Source organism: Protopterus annectens, chromosome 2.part1 (genome assembly GCF_019279795.1).
Source record: "Protopterus annectens isolate FY-2018-M chromosome 2.part1, PAN1.0, whole genome shotgun sequence".
NCBI classification, from domain to species: domain Eukaryota; kingdom Metazoa; phylum Chordata; order Ceratodontiformes; family Protopteridae; genus Protopterus; species Protopterus annectens.
In genome coordinates this window covers 1,879,623,176-1,879,642,310 of record NC_056729.1, presented here as the reverse complement: position 1 = coordinate 1,879,642,310, position 19,135 = coordinate 1,879,623,176, and the positions used below count along the sequence as shown (strand labels likewise).

General features: G+C 39.6%; 1 protein-coding gene across 1 annotated transcript in view; it reads left to right on the top strand.

Moving 5' to 3' along the window:
• The window catches only part of LOC122794677 (disintegrin and metalloproteinase domain-containing protein 33-like), a 2,280,125-nt gene that overhangs the window by 1,386,581 nt on the left and 874,409 nt on the right, over positions 1-19,135 (top strand). The window contains exons 10-11 of the mRNA XM_044063306.1: positions 260-344; positions 18,291-18,433. Of these exons, the coding sequence (XP_043919241.1) occupies positions 260-344; positions 18,291-18,433 (228 nt within the window). The remainder of the gene's footprint in view (positions 1-259; positions 345-18,290; positions 18,434-19,135) is intronic.

Here is a 19,135-nt window from a genome sequence, read left to right as displayed (position 1 = left end):
AGTAACCTCTGAGGGACAAATCTGTCCCTCCAGTAGGTTCTATTAATGTCACATACCAAGTTAAGGCAATTAAAGCGAGTAACCCATTTACTATTTGACTTACTAGAAAAAATAAATGTTGAAAAGGCAGTTGCATTTAATTTATAGTTTTTGTTTCATTTCTTCTATTTCTTCTGTAAAGAAATAACTATCAGTTGTATGAAAAACACTGTACTATGCGGATAACAGTCCTTCCTGTCTTTATACATTCTGCTTACAGGGGAGTAGTATTCAAAGGAACGACCATTGGCATGGCTCCACTGGAAGGAATGTGCACCCAGGACAATTCAGGAGGTGTCAGTGTGGTAAGACATGCCTTTCTATTATATCACTTATGTTTCCTTTTCCTGCCTTCATCTTTGGTACCAGTCACTTGCTTGCTAATTTGTACTTAGCTGAGAAGCAAGGTTTCTAGCTAACTAATTTAGCATCCACTGAACCACATCATGAAAAATGTGATATTTGCACATGGTTAGTTCTGTATGGACTTGGATAACATGAGAAACGTAGACGTGGGATCTCACAAAGAACTAAGCGCACTGGATTAATGACATCAATGTACATGCTTGTGATCGGTGTACAGTTGTTTCATACCTTAAATGAGGTTATTGTGAAAGGATGAAATAGTATAGGCTCCTCAATATTCATATGTAATTACTACACATAGTTCAGGAGATGAGTGAGGAGTTAGCCCAGGTCGAGAGATGCCCTAGAGGATTTTCTGCTTAAGTGACTTGTTCAGAGTCACATAGGAGGTAAATGAAGGTTGAGGGAATCAAACTCCAGAATACAGGAAGCAGTTTGGTAACAATTCATAGCCTTAGTCCTCTGCACTAACATCTAGACTAAGGAGCTTTAACTGTTATTTGGTATGGTGTACGTCAAAGGGCCTACAGTAGTTTGTCTACTGCTACATCCACATCAAGTAAGTGATGTGTAGCATTTGTTTCAAAAGTCTGTATTAAAAGGTATCAGTCAAGCTAGAGATTATTCATTTCTCACTAATTATAATAATACTAACATTAGTACATAATTTTCACAGGTAGTGGTATACACAGCTCCCTGCTGAAATAGAGTCTATATTAGATTAATGAAAGTTCATCTTAGTGAACGCTCACATGAGCGAATATCCAGGTACTCAAAACTGCAATTGTGGGGGGGCTGCACCCACCACTAAATATATATTCCAACTCCTAGATTGCACAACAGTGAGGAAATGGCAAATATTCCCATCTTCACTGTACCGCAATCTCACAATTGCAGTTTCGAGTTCCGCAATATTCGCTCATGTGAGTGTTCGCTAAGATGAACTTTCGTTCATCTAATATAGACCCCTGAAATGTCGGCATTAGTAACACTGAGTGCCAACACACTGAAAAAAAGGGCTGAAAGGCCAGGAAGAGAGCAAATCTTGAGCATCACTCTTCTCTTTTAAGCTTCTTTTTGCAGGGTGGCAAGAACCCCTGCATGCCCAGATGTGCTGAACTTATATATATATATATATATATATATATATATATATATATATATACACCAACTCAAAGACTGTCATACCTTGGAGAAAGGGGAATATTCTGAGAAATGGCAATCTCAGGATTACTATATGTAAGTCCATTTTTTTTCAGTAATTCAGTCTCCATATTACAGGACTTCCAAAATGGGTCCCAACATTTTAAATGGTTACAGGCACACAGAGATGATATAAACTCTCATTCTCTTAGAGCAAAAATTTTGGACAAAGCCAAAAATAATGGGGGCACAAATGCCCCAAAAATAGGGATTTTTTTTTTAAATCTTATTTTTATAAACTTAGAAATTTGATAGAATAACAGATTATCAAATAGCATGCAGTTCTGCAGGGTATGAAGTCTTAAACTCAAATGCCTGTCATTATTTAATGACTTCAATCCTCAATAATTTGCCACTAAACCACAGATTTTATAGGAAATAGACCAAAAATACGAGGCGAAATTCTGGACATTCTGCAAGAACCTAGACAGTTGAGAAGTATGTAGTATACAGTTAAAGGTCTTCATGTATTCCTCTCACAGCTGAGTATCTTCACTGCAAGTTATGTGTGCACGGCATTCTTTGGTGTGTACAAGGACTGCATGTGCACAATATATTGTGGACCAATGTTCAGCCTGGAAAGCCAAGCCTGGAACTAGGTTGTCATCCTGTTTTAGTGATCATGTAAGACATTCTATGGCAACAGTTATGATATTATTAAAATGTAATTAAGCCCAATTCTAAAGTTTTTTCTCCTAACAGAACCCAGAGAAAGTTTCTTATCAGTATCTGTCAAGTTCAAATATATTTTTTATCATGTCTGTCCAATATGTGTCGGGTAATAATGGTTTATAATTCTAATTTATTTTATACAGATCTAATAATATGGATGAAATTATATTTATATCTGTTGATACTGATATTAAGTATTTTAATGCACCAGGATATTCCTTCCTATTATTTCCAGCATAATCAAGTTCCAACAATTTAGATTTGACATGGTCTGGCAGGGGTTGTTCCTTAAGCCATGCATGTCTTCTAATGACAGATCCAGTGACTGCTGCCCTGCTCTTGGGCATCAAATCCACAGTGCAAAGTGTGTTTAGTTACTTGGCTTGCAGAATGCATTGAGTTAAGTAGCCGCCTCTAAAATGTCTCTGGTTGGTACTCCCCTGAGAAAGGCTGATGAAGTGGCTGCAGCTCTGGTGGAATGTGGCCTAATGCCATTAGGCACTGGCTTGCCATGGTGTGAATAGCTCAAAAACTGTCAAACAGTTTGTATTAACAGGCACTCTCCCAAATCCAGTCTGCATTTTTGAATTATATTATCAGTCAAAATAATTTCTGTTATCCAGTGCACACATTCATTTATTTCCCAGTTTTCTTCTTTCTTATTAGTACTCAACAAAAGTCCTGCAGTATATGAGACTGGACTTATTAGGTACTGATGTTTTATTATGAACATATTAATAATTTTACAGTTTATTAAATTTAAAAACTGATCATGACTCATGTATTTTTATTATCACAGATTTTTATAAGTTTATCATTTTGTAGTTATCAAGCCAATGAACTACCACATTAAATAAGGATGCTGTAATATAAGATTCGATATCTAGAAAGTCCTTTGTACCATGACTAAAGTCATGTTTAAATGTGATTATGGGTTTCTTGGGACATCATAGAAATGAAATTAAGGTTTTTATTTCTGCAATATGCTTCTTGTTCAGTTTTAAAGAGGTATTTAGAATTATATGCAGTATAATGGGCAACAATGTTATTTTGGTAAAATATAATCTCTCCTGAAAGTTGTGCATCCTCTCCTGACAATTAAAATACATTTTATTCCATTTTAAATATTACTGCCCTAAGACTTTGAACAATCACACTACAGATTAATTTAGCAATGTTACCTGGATTATTAGTTATATTAATCCCTAAATATTTTATCTTATCACATCTTCAACTGTATTTATTCCAGCTGTTTTGTACTTCTTATATTTACTGTTTGAGATTCTGTTGGCACCCATTGTAATATAACTTTCAGAGTTATTATAAAGTTGATCATGTAGATGAATAAAGGTATCAGGAAACCCATATATTTTAGCACTTTAAATAAGTATTGCAAGCTTGTATATCTGGCTATGGGAACAGCAATACATACGGTTTGGACATGGTCTCTTTACAAAAATGTTTATAGGTTCATGAGTGCATACTAGACTATTGACCACTGGGACCTTTATAAGCCTAGACATGCAACCCAAATGTATCTCATGAGTTACTGGTGTATGTTAGGGCATGACTTAATGGCTGCCTCTGTCCTTCAGAGACGGGTGTCAGACCAGGGGTGAATTTCCTATTTCCCATTAACTGGTCCAGGTTACACTTGAATAGGGTCAGTGAAGTGGTCTGCTTCACATGGATGGGGAAGTCTAATTCCAGAGAATGGGGAATCTATGAGATACATACCTGTTCTTCCAACATGTCTTATTTAAGTCGCAAGCAAAGTTTAAATCCTTAGATCTAGAGTTCTGGTGCTGCTTGATTTGCAAAAGGACCATCAGAGTGGGATCCAAGGATGCTTTGTATGCCAGGTATAAATCAACCCTCAACTCACCACACCAAAAGCAAAATGTGCAAAATAAAACCACAAGCCACAAACCACAATGAAATAAATTTATTAAAGACTCAGCGCTTCGGCTTAAAGCAAAGAGTTGAGCCAAAGCACTAAGTCTTTAATAAATGTATTTCATTTTGGCTCGTGGCTTGTGGTTTTGTTATAAATCAACCCTCAGCAGTCTGTAGGAAACAGAGTACAGATATAGGGCTTTGGGGTGATCTGTATAGGACATTGTGTTTATGATGATGGCTCAGTACAGTGGTATGATGACATCCCTGGACCTAGATGCCATGCCCTTACTTACAAGTCAAGTGACATAGAATGATTTTCTTACTAGCTTAAACATATGCTGGTCAAAAGTCAGGGTGCTATCCACACGAGTCCCCAAAACCCTGACTACTGACTACTTTTAGGGGAGTTTCATCAATGAGGTAGTTTCTGTAGGTGGCTGACTTCCCAAAATATACTATTATGCATTTCCATGGCTTTGGCACCAGTTACTCGTCTGTATTAGACCTTTCTGTGAGATTTTAGTGTCTTGGTGGAGGGGGGCAGGATTCTATGATTGCTCTTAGCTTGCAATCACCTGCAAACTTAGTATGCCAGAGGCCCTTGACATTGGCCTTGACTTCTGAAAAACAGGTGCCAAATAGGAGAGGACCTAGCACAGAGCCCTTGGGGAATCCACTAGTGACAGCCCTTAACATCCTGGGTCCTGTGAGCCAGCTGGCCTAATTTCATTAGCTTGTTTATAATGGCCAAGCTGGTTATTGTATCAAATACTTTGTCTAGATCAAAGTAGGCAGTATGCACTGTTTTGCCCTCATCTATTGCCTTAGTGATCTTCTTGAAAATGTCCACTACGTTCAGTAGGCATGACCTGTCTTTGACAAAACCAAACCTGGTTGGGTTCATTGTCTGAAGGTTTCCTATGTCAGTGTTAATCATTTCTCTGATAATTCTTTCCATGGCTTTGCATATGAGACTAGTCAGGCTAATAGGTCTGTAGTTCCTGGCTTCCATTGATGGTCCACCCTTGTGCAAAGAGAGAGATGACAGTTGCATGCCACTAAGCCTGTGTAGCTGCTATGGCTGAACAGTGACACCAGTGGCCCTGATAGGTCATATTTCAGGCTATTTAGCAAACATTTTGTGATATTATCTGGGCCCATTAAAGCTGAATTCTTTTACAATTCTTAGACAAAGAGCATCTATGACCTGTTCCCTTCTGTTGTTGGAGGGATTATGTTGGATAGCATTTTCTGGAAGGTGTGTGTGTGTGTGTGTGTGGGGGGGGGGGGGTGAGGGGGTAAAATTGGAGCTGAATTTCTCAGCCAGAATATTTGCTGTATTTTCTAGTTCTGTGGATGTGGCTCCATTTACCAAAAGTTTGGCACACTGCTGTGTGCTGCCTTTGAGGTTTTGGACATACTGTAGACAAATAAGGCCTTATGCATGTCCTTAGCCTGGGATGCTATGTTTACATTAAAAGTTGCTTCGTTGTACTTAATTAGACCTCTTAGTTGTCCATTCAGTTTGATGAGTTTTTGTCTTTTTTTTGTGTTATGCTTCCTGATTTTAGCTATGACTTTTTCTTTTGTTGTACAACCTGTTTAATTTTGGATTCCACCAGGACAGTTTGTTTTTTTGAATTAGGTTTGGCTTTATATATATAGTAGGCAGGTCAGCCTCTATGCAATCACTGACATGTTTACACACAGCTTCTCTGAACAACTCCACATATGCTGCTGTATTTTTTGGGTATGGAGGTGCTAAACATTTTGAAAGGTTATCACTTAATAAAAGGTAGTTTGCCTTGGAGTAGTTTCTCACTTTTACAGGTTTTGCTGAGGTTACGGAACTGATTCTTATTTTAAAGGAGACTGCTATGTTTGTACCTTTAGTATGGTGTTTGTGTTTACAAAGTCTAGGAATCTTTTCACCTGCAAACTTGGGCGTTGTGTAGGACTCCCAGTTTTATACAGGGATAATTAAAGTCCCCCATGATTATGGTATTTGGTTGAAGGGTAAGTGCCTCCAATAGGTCTACGTATGAGCTATGGGATTCATAGGACTTTGACTATGGTAATCTGGATGTGGAAGAACTGCAGTGTGCCATCCTCCTGTTTAACCAGTCTAGAGATGTGCTTGCTACTGATGTAGATGGAGAAATCACCACCATTAGTTTCTGTGTGTGCAGTTGTTGGTCTACATCTGTTGAAGGCAATTAAGCCTACTCACTGTGGCTTTAAACCATGTTTCAGTAACTGCACAGATGTCTGCATTCTCCAAGGTGAGGAGAGCTTGGAGGGAGTGGAGCTTCATGTTTAGACTCCTGGCATTGAGCAGTAACACCTTTAGATTCCCTTGGCTAGATTTTGCTATGTTGGAAGGTTTGTCAATTTGGCATTGCCTAAAAAGATCCAAGTACATCTGAAAATCTCTTCATAAAGTATTAACAATTTTCTGCTTTTAATACATTTAATACTCTTTGACTTGTGTTTTAAGGGACCCTGTTAGTTATCCTGAAAAAATAATAAACAAAAGTTATGTACTTACCATAATGATAGATCTGTGTTGTCCTACTTTCATTTGGTTCAACATTTGGGAACTCAGATCCAGCCTTGGTAACATCAAACCTTTGGATCCAGGGCTCTGACTCCACCTCTACCCATAATTCCCTATCAACTGTCAAACTACCTCAGATCAAGTTTGCCCCAGATGAAAACTTACCTAATAAGTAAAAAAAAATACAGATAGATAAAACATAATTTAACAGAAGAGCAGTACAAGTTACCAGATTCAAAGCATGCCAGCTAACCTGATAAGTTTACAGACAAGCAGACTCCTGTAGATGCTACCAGTTCTCCAAGGAGCTGAAGGTGATAATTGGGGGATAGTGCGAGGGATACTGAACCAAATAAAAACAGGACAACACAGATCTATTGTTATGGTAAGTACATATCTTTCATATCTGATGTTGTCCATTTTCATCTGATTCAACATTTGGGACAGAATCCCTAACGATATGATTTCATGTGCGGGCTTATTGAAGGATGTTCCTGAGAACAGCTGAGCCAAAGGAGGAACAAGCTATGGATTGTACATCCAGTTTATAATGGGACACAAAGGTATGCACTGTAGACCATGTAGCAGCTGTACAATCTCATCAACTGGTAAATGGTATTGAAAAACTGTAGAAGCTGCCACTGCTCTTGTGGAATGAGCTGTCAGTGTTTCGGACAAATTTAGACCCAACTTCTCACAAACATAGGATATACAGCTTGATAGACTTCTTGAAAGGTTGAGCTTAGAAACTCATTTTCCCAGCTTAGCTTAGAGAATGCAATGAACAATTGTTCTTATTTCTTAGCTCTATGTAAATAAAATGTAAGTTGTCTATGAACATCAAGTAAATTTAATGCATATTTTCCTTTGTTAAAGTATTTTGGAAAAAATACAAGCAAACTGAGTGCCTGGTTTTATTAGGACTCAGAATCTGCCTTAAGAGTGAAAGACTAATTTGGTTTTAGAAAAACTCTATCCTTATGAAAAAACAAATAATGTGGTTTACATGAAAGAGCTCGAAGATCTGAAATTCTCTTATCAGAAGTGACTGCCACCAAAACGAACATTTTCCCTGTCAAGAACTTAATATCCACTGAATTTACTGGTTCAAAAAGGGACTGTGTGATAGCTTGAAGCATCAAAGTGATGTTCCATGGAGGGACAGAATATCAAATTGGAGGGTGAAGAAAAATTCCTTTAAGGAAAGCATTAGACACTGTTAACCAAGCTATAGGAGTCTTGTTGTGGCCCTTATGAAAACTGGAAATGGCTGGCAGTTGAACTTTAATTGCTGAAAAACTAGAAACTTTTTGGAATAGTTCAGACAGGAATTCTAGAATACAGGAAATGGAGGGTGAGAAAAGGTCCAAACCTTACCCTATAAGAAAGTCTTCTCCATTTACTTTGATACTCTCTTTTGCTGCTAAATTTTTGTGAAGCAGAAAGAATATGAACATCTTCTGCACCACCTGGCATTCCTGGCCATCATTAGAACTGGAGTAACCAAGAAGTTATTTTCAGGGAATCTATGTCTGGGACAGGATACCTGGAAGAATGAGAGCTCAGATCTGGCCTGTCAGCCAGAGTCCAGGGTGGACTGAGAATCTGAGACCAAAGGTATGGGAACCAAACCTGTCAAGGCCAGTATGAGACAATGAGGATCACTTTAGCCTTTGCCCTTCTGGCTTTCTGAATAAATTTCATAATTAGGGGAAATGTGGAAAATGTGTAAAGGAGCCCCAGAGGCCAACTGTAGATCACAGCATCCCTCCGAGACTGTCCCTGTGGCGGGATCAGGGCAAAGTAACTGCTGCATTTATTGTTCAGGTAGGAGGCAAACTGGTCACAGCAAGGTTGGCCTCAGTGAAGGGAGATTTTGTTCTCTACTATTTTAATTTGAGAAACCACTCTTGACGCAAGAGGATGTGCCTGGTCAATCTGTTGGATTGGACATTGCAAGTCCCAGGGATATGCATTGCCAGCAGAAAGGGGTAGGAAGACATCGCTCATTGCCAAACCCACATGGCCACTTGACATAATGGGTCAGACCTGGTTCCTGGGGAGAGACATTACTGAACGCTCAGACTGTGTGTCCCAAGCAGGTATGACCATAGCCCTAAGGAGCATTCGACCTTCACCAGGATGATGCCACAATATAAACAAAAAAATGACTAACATCAATAATTGGCTTAACTTGTGGTGTCAGTCCAGGGAGAGCCAGTATCTGTCAGTCTGGGAAGACATGGTCAACAGTCCATGCTGCTTTGCCAGAGATGGTCTGCACTTGTTTCCTCTAGTCTTTCAGATACTGGCAAAGGCGCTTGCATCCTCCATTGTGCCTTTTTTAGGCAATGTCAAAACAAAATTTCTGAAGTAACAAAATCCACTCGAGACAAACTCAGGGTTCTGCTGCTTAATGCTAGGAGTCTAAACATGAAACTGCACTCCCTGGAAGCACTCCTCACCTTGGAAGATGCTGATGTCTGTGCAGTCACTGAGACATGGTTCAAGGCCATGGACAGCACCCCAGCCATGTAAGGCTACAATGACTTTCACATGTTCTGACCTCAAAATGAGTGTGAAATAACCAAAGGTGGAGGTGTATTCATCTTCATTAAACCCAAGTAAACCTCAAGACTGGTCAAATAGTATGACTTTCTTGAACTACTCCATATCCAATTAACTAAGGTAAAATACCCTACCACATCACTGCTAGCTATAGGTCCCCCCACCATGAACCAAGAAAAACACACTGCCTACCTGGAAACAAAACACAACCACCACCAACGTTAAAAAAAAAAAAAAAACAGACTACCAAAACTTCACAAAACCCAATACACTTTAATACTGCACTTTAATATTACAGACTGTAACATCTTGGACACTTTTAAAGTTTTTAATTTATCTAATGCTGATTGGTCTGAATCTGTTTTAACTATTTTTAGAAAAGGTTTTACATTCATTCATAGTTTTAATCTTGATATTGTTCAAGCAATCTTACAACTAAATCTTTTTACTACAAATTGTAATTTATGCCAATTGAACACTGTTTAGTAAAACAAGATATGATGGGATATGTAGGAAAAGTACTTTTATGCCATCCCCAACAGTCTAGTTTCTACTTATGAGAGAGTTTGCAATTCTGTGTGATAATCTTACATCTTAGGAGAGGGAACTTCTTTTTAATATAGCCAACAATAGAAGTATCTGTGTTATGAACCCGGACAAGGGTGGGGGGAGTAGTGATTATGAATAGCATTGGCTACTCTTCAAAAATGTTTGAACTTCTTTCCAGAAATGGCACCTAAGCGAGAGCTTCACTACATGAGATTAACACAGCCTATGCTAGGCTCGACTTCTACATGTTAGACATGGTCATGCAAGGTGAAAGGGATCATAACGTATGGGAATATCTGAATGCTACAAGACCTAAGGTAGCATGTATTTTTGGAATTCCCAAAATTCACAAAAATGCCCAGGATGCTTCATTGAGACCAATTGTCTCTGCCAAGGGTTCTAAGACAAGAACCCTTGGCAAAATTGTTGATTTTAAGTGCAAGGCAATATTGAAGTCAGAGCCCTATATTTTAAATGATTCGTGACATTTATTAGAAACCCTCAATACGTTGGATTTTTTGGATAACATAACCTTCATAACGGTTGACATCATCAACCTATTTACAGTAATCCTCATGATACTGGCTCACATTGGTTTCAGGAATTTCTTTCAATGTTTTCTACTATGCCCCCAAACTACATCAGCTTGGTTTGATCCTTAGTTAGTTTAGTTCTTAATGACAGCTTTTTGTATTTCGTGGGGGAATACTGCCATCAGATCTTAGGAGTTGCCTTGGACGCAACTTGCATCCTGATCTATGCTAACATAGTTTTGGCCATGTGGAAGAAAAATTATTTTCTTATCCCTGAGTTTCTTTTCATTGGTACATGGATACTACAGGTACCTTGATGATGTGTTGATTATTTGGAAGGGTACTCATGAACAATGAGTGCACCATTTCATTAGAAGGCAAACATCAACCAACTTTTTAAAATTTACATATTCCATCTACACGTTATATTAGTTACCTTGACATTTTTGGGGGAAAGATGTGACTAGGGGATGTTATACATCTGCTATATACAGGAAAGAGACCTCTTCCAATAATTATTTTCACTTTTTGAGAGCTGTCATCCCCTTTTCCAAAAAAAGGTCAGTTGTAAAAGGTCAGATGGTTAGGCTGTCATGCCTTATTCTCTGATGCTGACATTCAATACAGAATTACATCACTTGATTTGTTTATTGTTGGACAAGAGATATCCCATTCAATTCCTCAGGGACATCCAGGGTGAAGTGGTGAGACACTGTCATGGCCGTTTTGCTCCAATCTTAAACAGTCTTGACACCAACAGGGATACCAGTATAGGAATTAAAGACACTGCTTCAGAGGATATCCCTTCCTTTACAACACCACACATTATTATGTTAACACAATAAAAAGATACTGGAGCCTGGTCCTCACTGATGAGATGAAAAAAAGTTTTGGGTGTTTTACCCAAGATCACCTATTCAAAAGGGAGAAACATTAAAGGCATTTTGCAAACAGGTCAGGGGAAAACTGTATTGAGCCATAGCCATTTGTCAAAAGTGTGGTTGTTATAAAATGTATAGATATATACATGATAGCACCTATGCTGTGGTTTCCAGCTATGGGAGAACTATCCCTTGCCTATAGTAAACTATAATACTACTCACATACTCACATAGCATATTTGGCCATGTGCAACTCCTGTGATTCATATTATGTTGGAAAAAAACATTAGAAGATTAAGAGACAGGATATGTAAGCATGTTTATGAAATCAATAAAAAGAAAAATACCAATGCTGTGCACAGGCATTCCATCGCATGTCCCAATTTTAAAAAAATTTCCTTTTTTTGTTATAAATAGAATCACTGTCATTCTCTTATGTGGGGAATGTTGATGCATTACTAGAATTTAAAGAATTAATGTGGCAGCTTAGGCTTAATGCAATATGTACACCAGGTATTAACAACGTTTCAGTTTCTAGTACACTTAAGTTAAAAGCTGCCACTGTATAATTTTAAGTTTCATAATAAGTGACGGATGCATTTAAGGTGGAGATGGGATTACATCAAGGATTAGCTCTGAGCCCTTTCTTATTTGCAATGGTGATGGACAGGTTGACAGACGAGATCAGTCAGGAGTGCCTGTGGACTATGATGTTTGCAGATGACATTGTAATCTTTAGTGAGAGTAGGGAACAGGTGGAGGAGACCCTGGAGATATGCTCTAGAGAGAAGAGGAATGAAGGTCATCAGGACTAAGACAGAATATATGTGTGTGAATGAGAGGGAGGATAGAAGAATGGTGAAGATGCAAGGAGTAGATTTGGCGAAGGTGGATGAGTTTAAATACTTGGGATAAACAGTTCAGAGTAATGGTGAGTGTAGAAGAGAGGTGAAGAAGAGAGTACAGGCAGGATGGAGTGGGTGGAGAAGAGTGTCAGGAGTGATTTGTGACAGACGAGTACCAGTAAGAGTGAAAGGGAAGGTCTACAAGAGGGTAATGAGACCAGCTATGTTATATGGGTTGGAGACAGTGGCATTGACAAAAAGGCAGGAGTCAGAGCTTGACGTGGCAGAGTTGAAGATGTTAAGATTTGCATTGGGTGTGACAAGGATGGACAGGATTAGGAATAAGTACATTAAAGGGTCAGTCCAGGTTAGAAGGTTTGGAGATAAAGCCAGAGAGGCAAGATTACGTTGGTTTGGACATGTGCTGAGGAGGGATGCAGAGTATATTGGGAAAAAGATGCTAAGGATAAAGCTGCCAGGTAACAGGAAAAGAGGAAGGCCTAAGATAAGGTTTATAGATGTGGTGAGAGAGGACATGCAGGTGGTTGGTGTGACAGAGCAAGATGCAGAGGACAGGAAGAAATGGAAACAGTTGATCCGTTGTGGCGACCCCTAATGGGAGCAGCCGAAAGAAGAAGAAGAAGTTTAATAACAATTTGTGCAAGAGGAATTTTGTTTTAACATTATCCTCATAGGGCTAGTTACATGATGTATTTTGTCTCACTACTTAGGTTTGAGTTTGTGCTTTAAGACTAGAAATAATTTTAATTGTACAATTAAGCTGTGCTTTTTATTGGCTCGTTGAAAGTTTTATTAACCTTGGATTATTTGAAACAATTCATTTTGATGAAGTCTTTTTCATTTACAAAGATAAAAGTGATAAGGATTGTGTGTTTTATAATATTAAAGTGCAATATTAAAGCGTATCGGGGTTTTGTGAAGTTTTGGTGGAGTCCGTTTTGTGTTTTTACACTGCCTACCTTGACTTACTGGAGTCACTCACCATACATCCCAACACCTTCGTCATTGGAGATTTCAGCTATCCTTCCATTGACTGGGTGACACACATGAGCACGAACATGCTCACCCAGAGGTTCCTGGAATTTGTCAATACAAATGCTCTGAGACAGATAGTCTGCACCCCCACAATGGGTTCTAATGCCCTACACATAGTACTCGCCAGTACTGGGGGGGGGGGGGCACTACACTCCCCTCTGTGTGATTCCCTCCCTTGTAGGTTCGGACCATAAATCAGTCTTGTTCGAAGTAAATACTGAACCTGCCACCACCACAAGAGCAAAAGAAAAAAAAAACTTTTCCAAAGCAAACTACAGCCTACTGAGTGATGTTATATAAAATGTTTATACCCCCACAATCACAGACAAGAATGACTCCTATGCAAAGGTGTACACAGATGTTTTGTATAAACACTTAAGCAACTGTCTAGACTCAGCTGTTTCTGACTGGATTAAAACAAGTTCCTCCCGTAAAAACAAGCCACCCTGGTGGACCTCAAGTATAAACAGGTTATATAACAAAAGGAAGAAACTGATGTCCAAGAACAAGAGGTAACTAACTAAGTAGAGGAAGAATTCCCTCCACAATCTGAGCAAGCAAATTAGAAATCTTGTAAAGTCGTATAAAGTTAATTACGAAGGTAAAATAGCATCCCTAGTTAAGAATAATCATAAGGTATTCTTTAACTATGTCAGAAATCTAAAAGGGAATGCCCAGCTATGTGCCAAACTGGTAGGAGATGGTACCACTTATATATACTGGAGGAAATTGCCAACCTGCTAGCTGATAGATTTGATACAACTTCACGCCCCTGTCCCCTCCAGCTATACATCAGAGCATAACTGACACCAGTCCTCTGCCTAGTATCTCTAAAGATCAGGTCATATCTGCACTCTCCAAGGCCAAAAATATGTCCTCAGTGGGACCAGATAACATCCCAGGTTGTTTATTAAGCAGTCTAAAACAGGACCTGTTTTCTTTAACCATAGCCTGTGAACTGGTTTTGTTCCAGCACAGTGGAGAACAGCAACAGTAATCCCTTTGCACAAAGGGGGCAACAACCAACCCTGGGAACTATAGACCCATAAGTCTAACCTGCCTCATCTGCAAGGCCATGGAAAGAATCGTCATGAACCTTATCAACAAGTACATAGGCGACCTTCAAACTCTAGAGACAACCCAGTTTGGCTTTGTTAAAGGTAGATCATGCTTATTAAACCCATTAGACTTATTCAAGAAAGTCACCAAAGCCCTGGATGAAGGTAAGACAGTGCATACTGCCTATCTTGACCTAGTCAAGGCTTTTGACACAATCCACCACTCGGATATTATTAAGAAACTCTCCCAGCTGGGGATTAACCCTTACATCACGAGATGGGTAGCCAACTGGCTTAGCTGACAGAATACATCCTGTCAAAGTTGATGATTCCACTTCTACCAGTAGACCCATCACCAGTGGCATACCACAAGGATCTGTGTTTGGCCCTTTACTGTTTGGAATCTATTTCTTGGAAATCCAGGCTAAAGTAGATGGCCTTTGGCTTACCAAGTTCACTGATGACTGCAAATTGGGTGCAATCATTGAGTCCCTCAATGATGCCAGCTTATTACAGGAAGGGCTAAGACAGACAAATAACTGGTGCCAAAGTCACTGTCTAAAACTAAATGCAAAAGGTTCATATTATCCCCTTTGGCAAAGTGGAATTCCCTGTTAATTACAATATGTGCACATCCGCAAGTCAAATGACACAAGAGTCACTTGCTCTAGGCATCTTAACCTAGCCTGTGACATTAGTAGAACAAGCTGGAGAGACATATACATCTCCAGAGATTGCCACTACCCTGGAATAGATGTCCAGTTCACATGAAACAGTGCTCCTCACCTATTCAAACACAATCAAACCAAGGAAATTGAAACAACTCAGGATTAACATGGCTAGGCTTGTAAAGGCTGTAGGGCCAACAGCCTAGTAACCTCCTATGAACCTATAAGATAGTCTTGAAATGCCTGCAGTACCAGAAGGACTGCTCTCATTTCCAGAACAGTAATGTAGAGATTGGTATGTAAGGATGTCCATGTACCTTGAACTGTCTTCCCTTCATAATGTCCCCCACTCTAAAAGGAAAGTGTCTGTGGTTTCAGTCTGAGATGGGCTGTTACTGCTGCCATGAATTTGGTAAACGCCTATGGTGCTGTGATGAGTCTAAAGGGGAGAGCTCTGACTTGAAAATGGTTAGCTCCCAAACAGAAACAGAGAAATCTCCTGGAGTTTCTGTGTATCTTTATATGGTAGTAGGCATCTTGAAGATCAATACAGCATATCCAGTCATGCTTTGTGAGTACAGGCAAAACGGACTGAACCATGACTTCCTGGAATTTTGTCTGTTTTACATATCTGCCAAAATGGCTTATTTCCAATGTTGGCCTTAGGTCCCCTGTCTTTTCTGGAACTAAAAAGAATCTGGAGTAGACAATGAATCCTATCTGGTCTGGTGGGACCTGCTGGAAGAAGACTCTTTTCCAACAACTTGTTTAATTCTGCTGTTGTGGGTCCAACTGACTGGGTGGCATTAAAGCAATCCTTGCTTTTACCTGAGATACTGCTACAAATGGTATTGAGTATCCTCTTGTTATCCTTAACACCTAAGAATCTGAAGTGATGGCACACCAGGTTTGAGGGTGCAAGGATAGGTGCCCCCAAACTGCCTCCAGAGTGTGGGAGTCAGGCAACACTTCAGGAGCTCTGGATGGATTTCTCAGAAAAGGGTCTGCAAAATCCATGGCTTTGTGGTCTGCTTCTGCCTTTTGGGCAACATCCATTGAAATTACGTGCTCCTCTGCGGTGGGGAGATCTGTCCAAATAAGCTTCCTGGGTAGAACCTTCTGATTTTCGGAACCACATTTTCTTCCCTCCTTGCTGATTCCTAGAGAAGGTTTTTTGTGAAGTGGAAAAATGAATTCCAACAACAGAGAGAGTCTTACAATTTTGTTCGTTTTTCATTAGTGTGTCCTTAACTTTCAGGCCACACAATGTAGTACCATCAAAAGGAGTACTGATGAAGGATGTCTTAAGGCCCTCTGCAAAATCACACAGTCACATCCAAGCATGGCAGCGTAAGGCTATACCAGCAACTGCTGCTCTGGTTGTCCCATCAGCTACATTTAAAAGTGGATGCATGGAGACATTTGAAATAGAAGATAAGGTAGAGAGCTGGGGTTCCTCTGTCTTCTGGTTATATGTTGGCAAATTACCTGAAAGAGAACTGGTGATCTCTTTAGTCAAATCACTGTGGAACCAAATAATATGGACAATGTAGTTCAGTGCACACGTCACTGAAGAGTATGTCCATTTTCCAAATCTGTCCAAGGCCCTAGACTCTCCGTTAGGGGGATGGAGAGATGAACTCTCCTCTCACAGTTCCTTTTTTGTGGCTGCCACTATGAGTATGGTATCCAAGGGAGGGCCTTTACTCCAGTGAAGTCTGTCTTTTGGTACCACCAGAATCCTGTCAGATTTCATGGGTATGGGCTCTGCTGTATCAGGATCTTTCCAGGCTTGCTGAGCCAGTAGATCAATAAGGGATTTGGGGGCAGGGAGCACCCACGATGTAAAAGGGCTGCCAGCCCCAAACGCCTCCAGGAACACAGATTCTTCCGGGGAAGGCATATCTGTGGACCAACCCCTTTCTGTTTGACCAGTTCTAGAATTTCTCAGAAGGAATTGTGTCCAAAGTGGGATCTCAGGGAACCCTCTCCTTCGAAATCCATGTCTTCTGTGATGAGAGTCTGTTGGTTAATCCAAGTGTTTCCTTTTGCATGTCTGCTTTCCATGTATCTGTCATTGGGGAATATCTAGCAATGGGTCTGAATCAGACTGAGAACTCAAAGACAGTACTTTCTCAAGACTTCTGGATACTGGCTGTCCCTGTCAATGAGAAGGAGCAGATTCTAGAGCATAAGTTTGAGGTTGTGTCATGAACAAAAAGGATGTAGGAATCTCTTCCCTTGAATGTCAGAGGACCTGATGGAAGGCCTCAAAGGTCAAGGAAGAGATAGGAGCACAGGAACTCTCTCTACAAGTTTTGTCGAAGCTGTTGGAGACCCCAAAGCCCCAATCCTTCCCAGCTCAAAGGCCGATATCAGAGCCAAACTATTGAGAGCCACCAGTCCAAGAGGAAGGGATGGCAGCAACACGTTTGCAGTCTAAACTTCTCCTCAGCCATTGGCTTCAAAGCTTTGTCTCCAGCTCTAACTATGACCCAATCTCTCTGTGTCGGACATGCTATGACTGGGATTTGGGGACCATTTTCTGGTTTTTCCAATGCCATTTTAGGAGTCTTGTGTTTTGATGGCTTTGATGGCTCCTTCAACTTTGGACAATTTTTATCTTTGTTTATATCCTACTCTTTCTCCCTTGAGTTTGAAGTTGGCTGGAGAAAGTACAGAAGATCCTGAAGTAGACGGAAGGAGTCCCTTCAAAATTAGTTTGTCTGTTCTACTCCGAAGAGCTTTATGACCAAATAAAGCACAGGCTTTGCATTCTGTATCAAGGTGCATTGTTCCCAGACAATATAAACTCAGGATGTGGGGGTCCTGTGGAGGAATTTTGCCATAATTATAAAGAAATCTGGACACTCTACAAATCTTAATTAAATTACAATGCCTGCTCTAACGTTAAGCATATAAAAAGAAAAAATAGTTATAATTAATTGCTGTAACTATAACTAATAGTATACTAAGATAATTAAAATAAGCTGACGAAGAATTTTATGCATATTATATATATTATATATATTTATATTAGGGGAGAAGAAGCAGAAGAAAGTCTGAAACAGTTATAATAAAGGTAGAATAAATTCCTAATGGAACTAGAAAGTGAAAAACATTCATCCCAAAGACGAATTCAGAGCTTCTGCAACCATCCAGTTAATGCGGCAGACAGGATCTGATGTAATTTGACAGTTGAGAGGGAATTATGAGATGCGGAGGAGTCAGAGTTCTTGATCCAAAGGTCTGAATGCTATATCAGATGAAAATGGACATCATCAGACCTAGCAGTTATCATTTAACTTTTTTCCTGCTTATTACTGTAGTAGCATGTAAGCAAATAAATTGCCATGACTGATCTTGCCATTAACATTTGCTTTCTTCTCACTATAGGATCACTCTGAGTTACCAATCGGTGCTGCTGCTACCATGGCCCATGAGATTGGACACAATTTTGGTATGAGTCATGATGCTGAGGGCTGTTGCACTGAGGCCAAACCTGATGATGGAGGCTGCATCATGGCTGCTGCAACAGGGTAAGATACCCTAATGAGTAGCTGACAGTGTCTGTATGACTCGTATATCTGACTCGCTGCTTTTTTATTTTAAACTTTAAAATAACTCTGTCTAGCTAAATGTCTGTGTGTACTACTGGTGAAAAATATGTAAGACCAAAAGGTCATAAAACTGTAGCATTTGTTTTGGTTAAGCAATAATATAACAATGTGAGTAAATCCTACAACATACAACTAATGGCATGTCTTATCAGTTTATTACTTTATGTAACATTTTAATGCAAGTAAGTCTGTATTTCAATGTATAGGGTCTATAGAAAAGTCATTTGACTAGTTATTATGTAGTAGGCCAGCGGCTTTTTTTTGTCTGACAACTTAGAGCAGAGGATTATGGCTATCAACTGCTAGCAGTATTCATCCTATAGTCCATAGCTTCATTCCCTTAGTCCATATTCACCAAATGAGAGATTTTGAGCACATCAATAAAACAGATAGTGCACTTTGGTTCCTCTGAAGACAGGGTTGTTTGTCTAGTGGGATTTGTTAGCTAACGAATGTAAAAAATACAGTCTTGGGGTGGGTTCCTGGGTGGTAAACAATAAAGAAGAGCCAGCAACTGTAAACTGTGTATATGAATTTAATAACCAAGAAAAACAAGAAATGACATAACACTGGTAACCAGTACAAGAATGACTAGAGAACTGAAAACAGAAAGAAAACCAA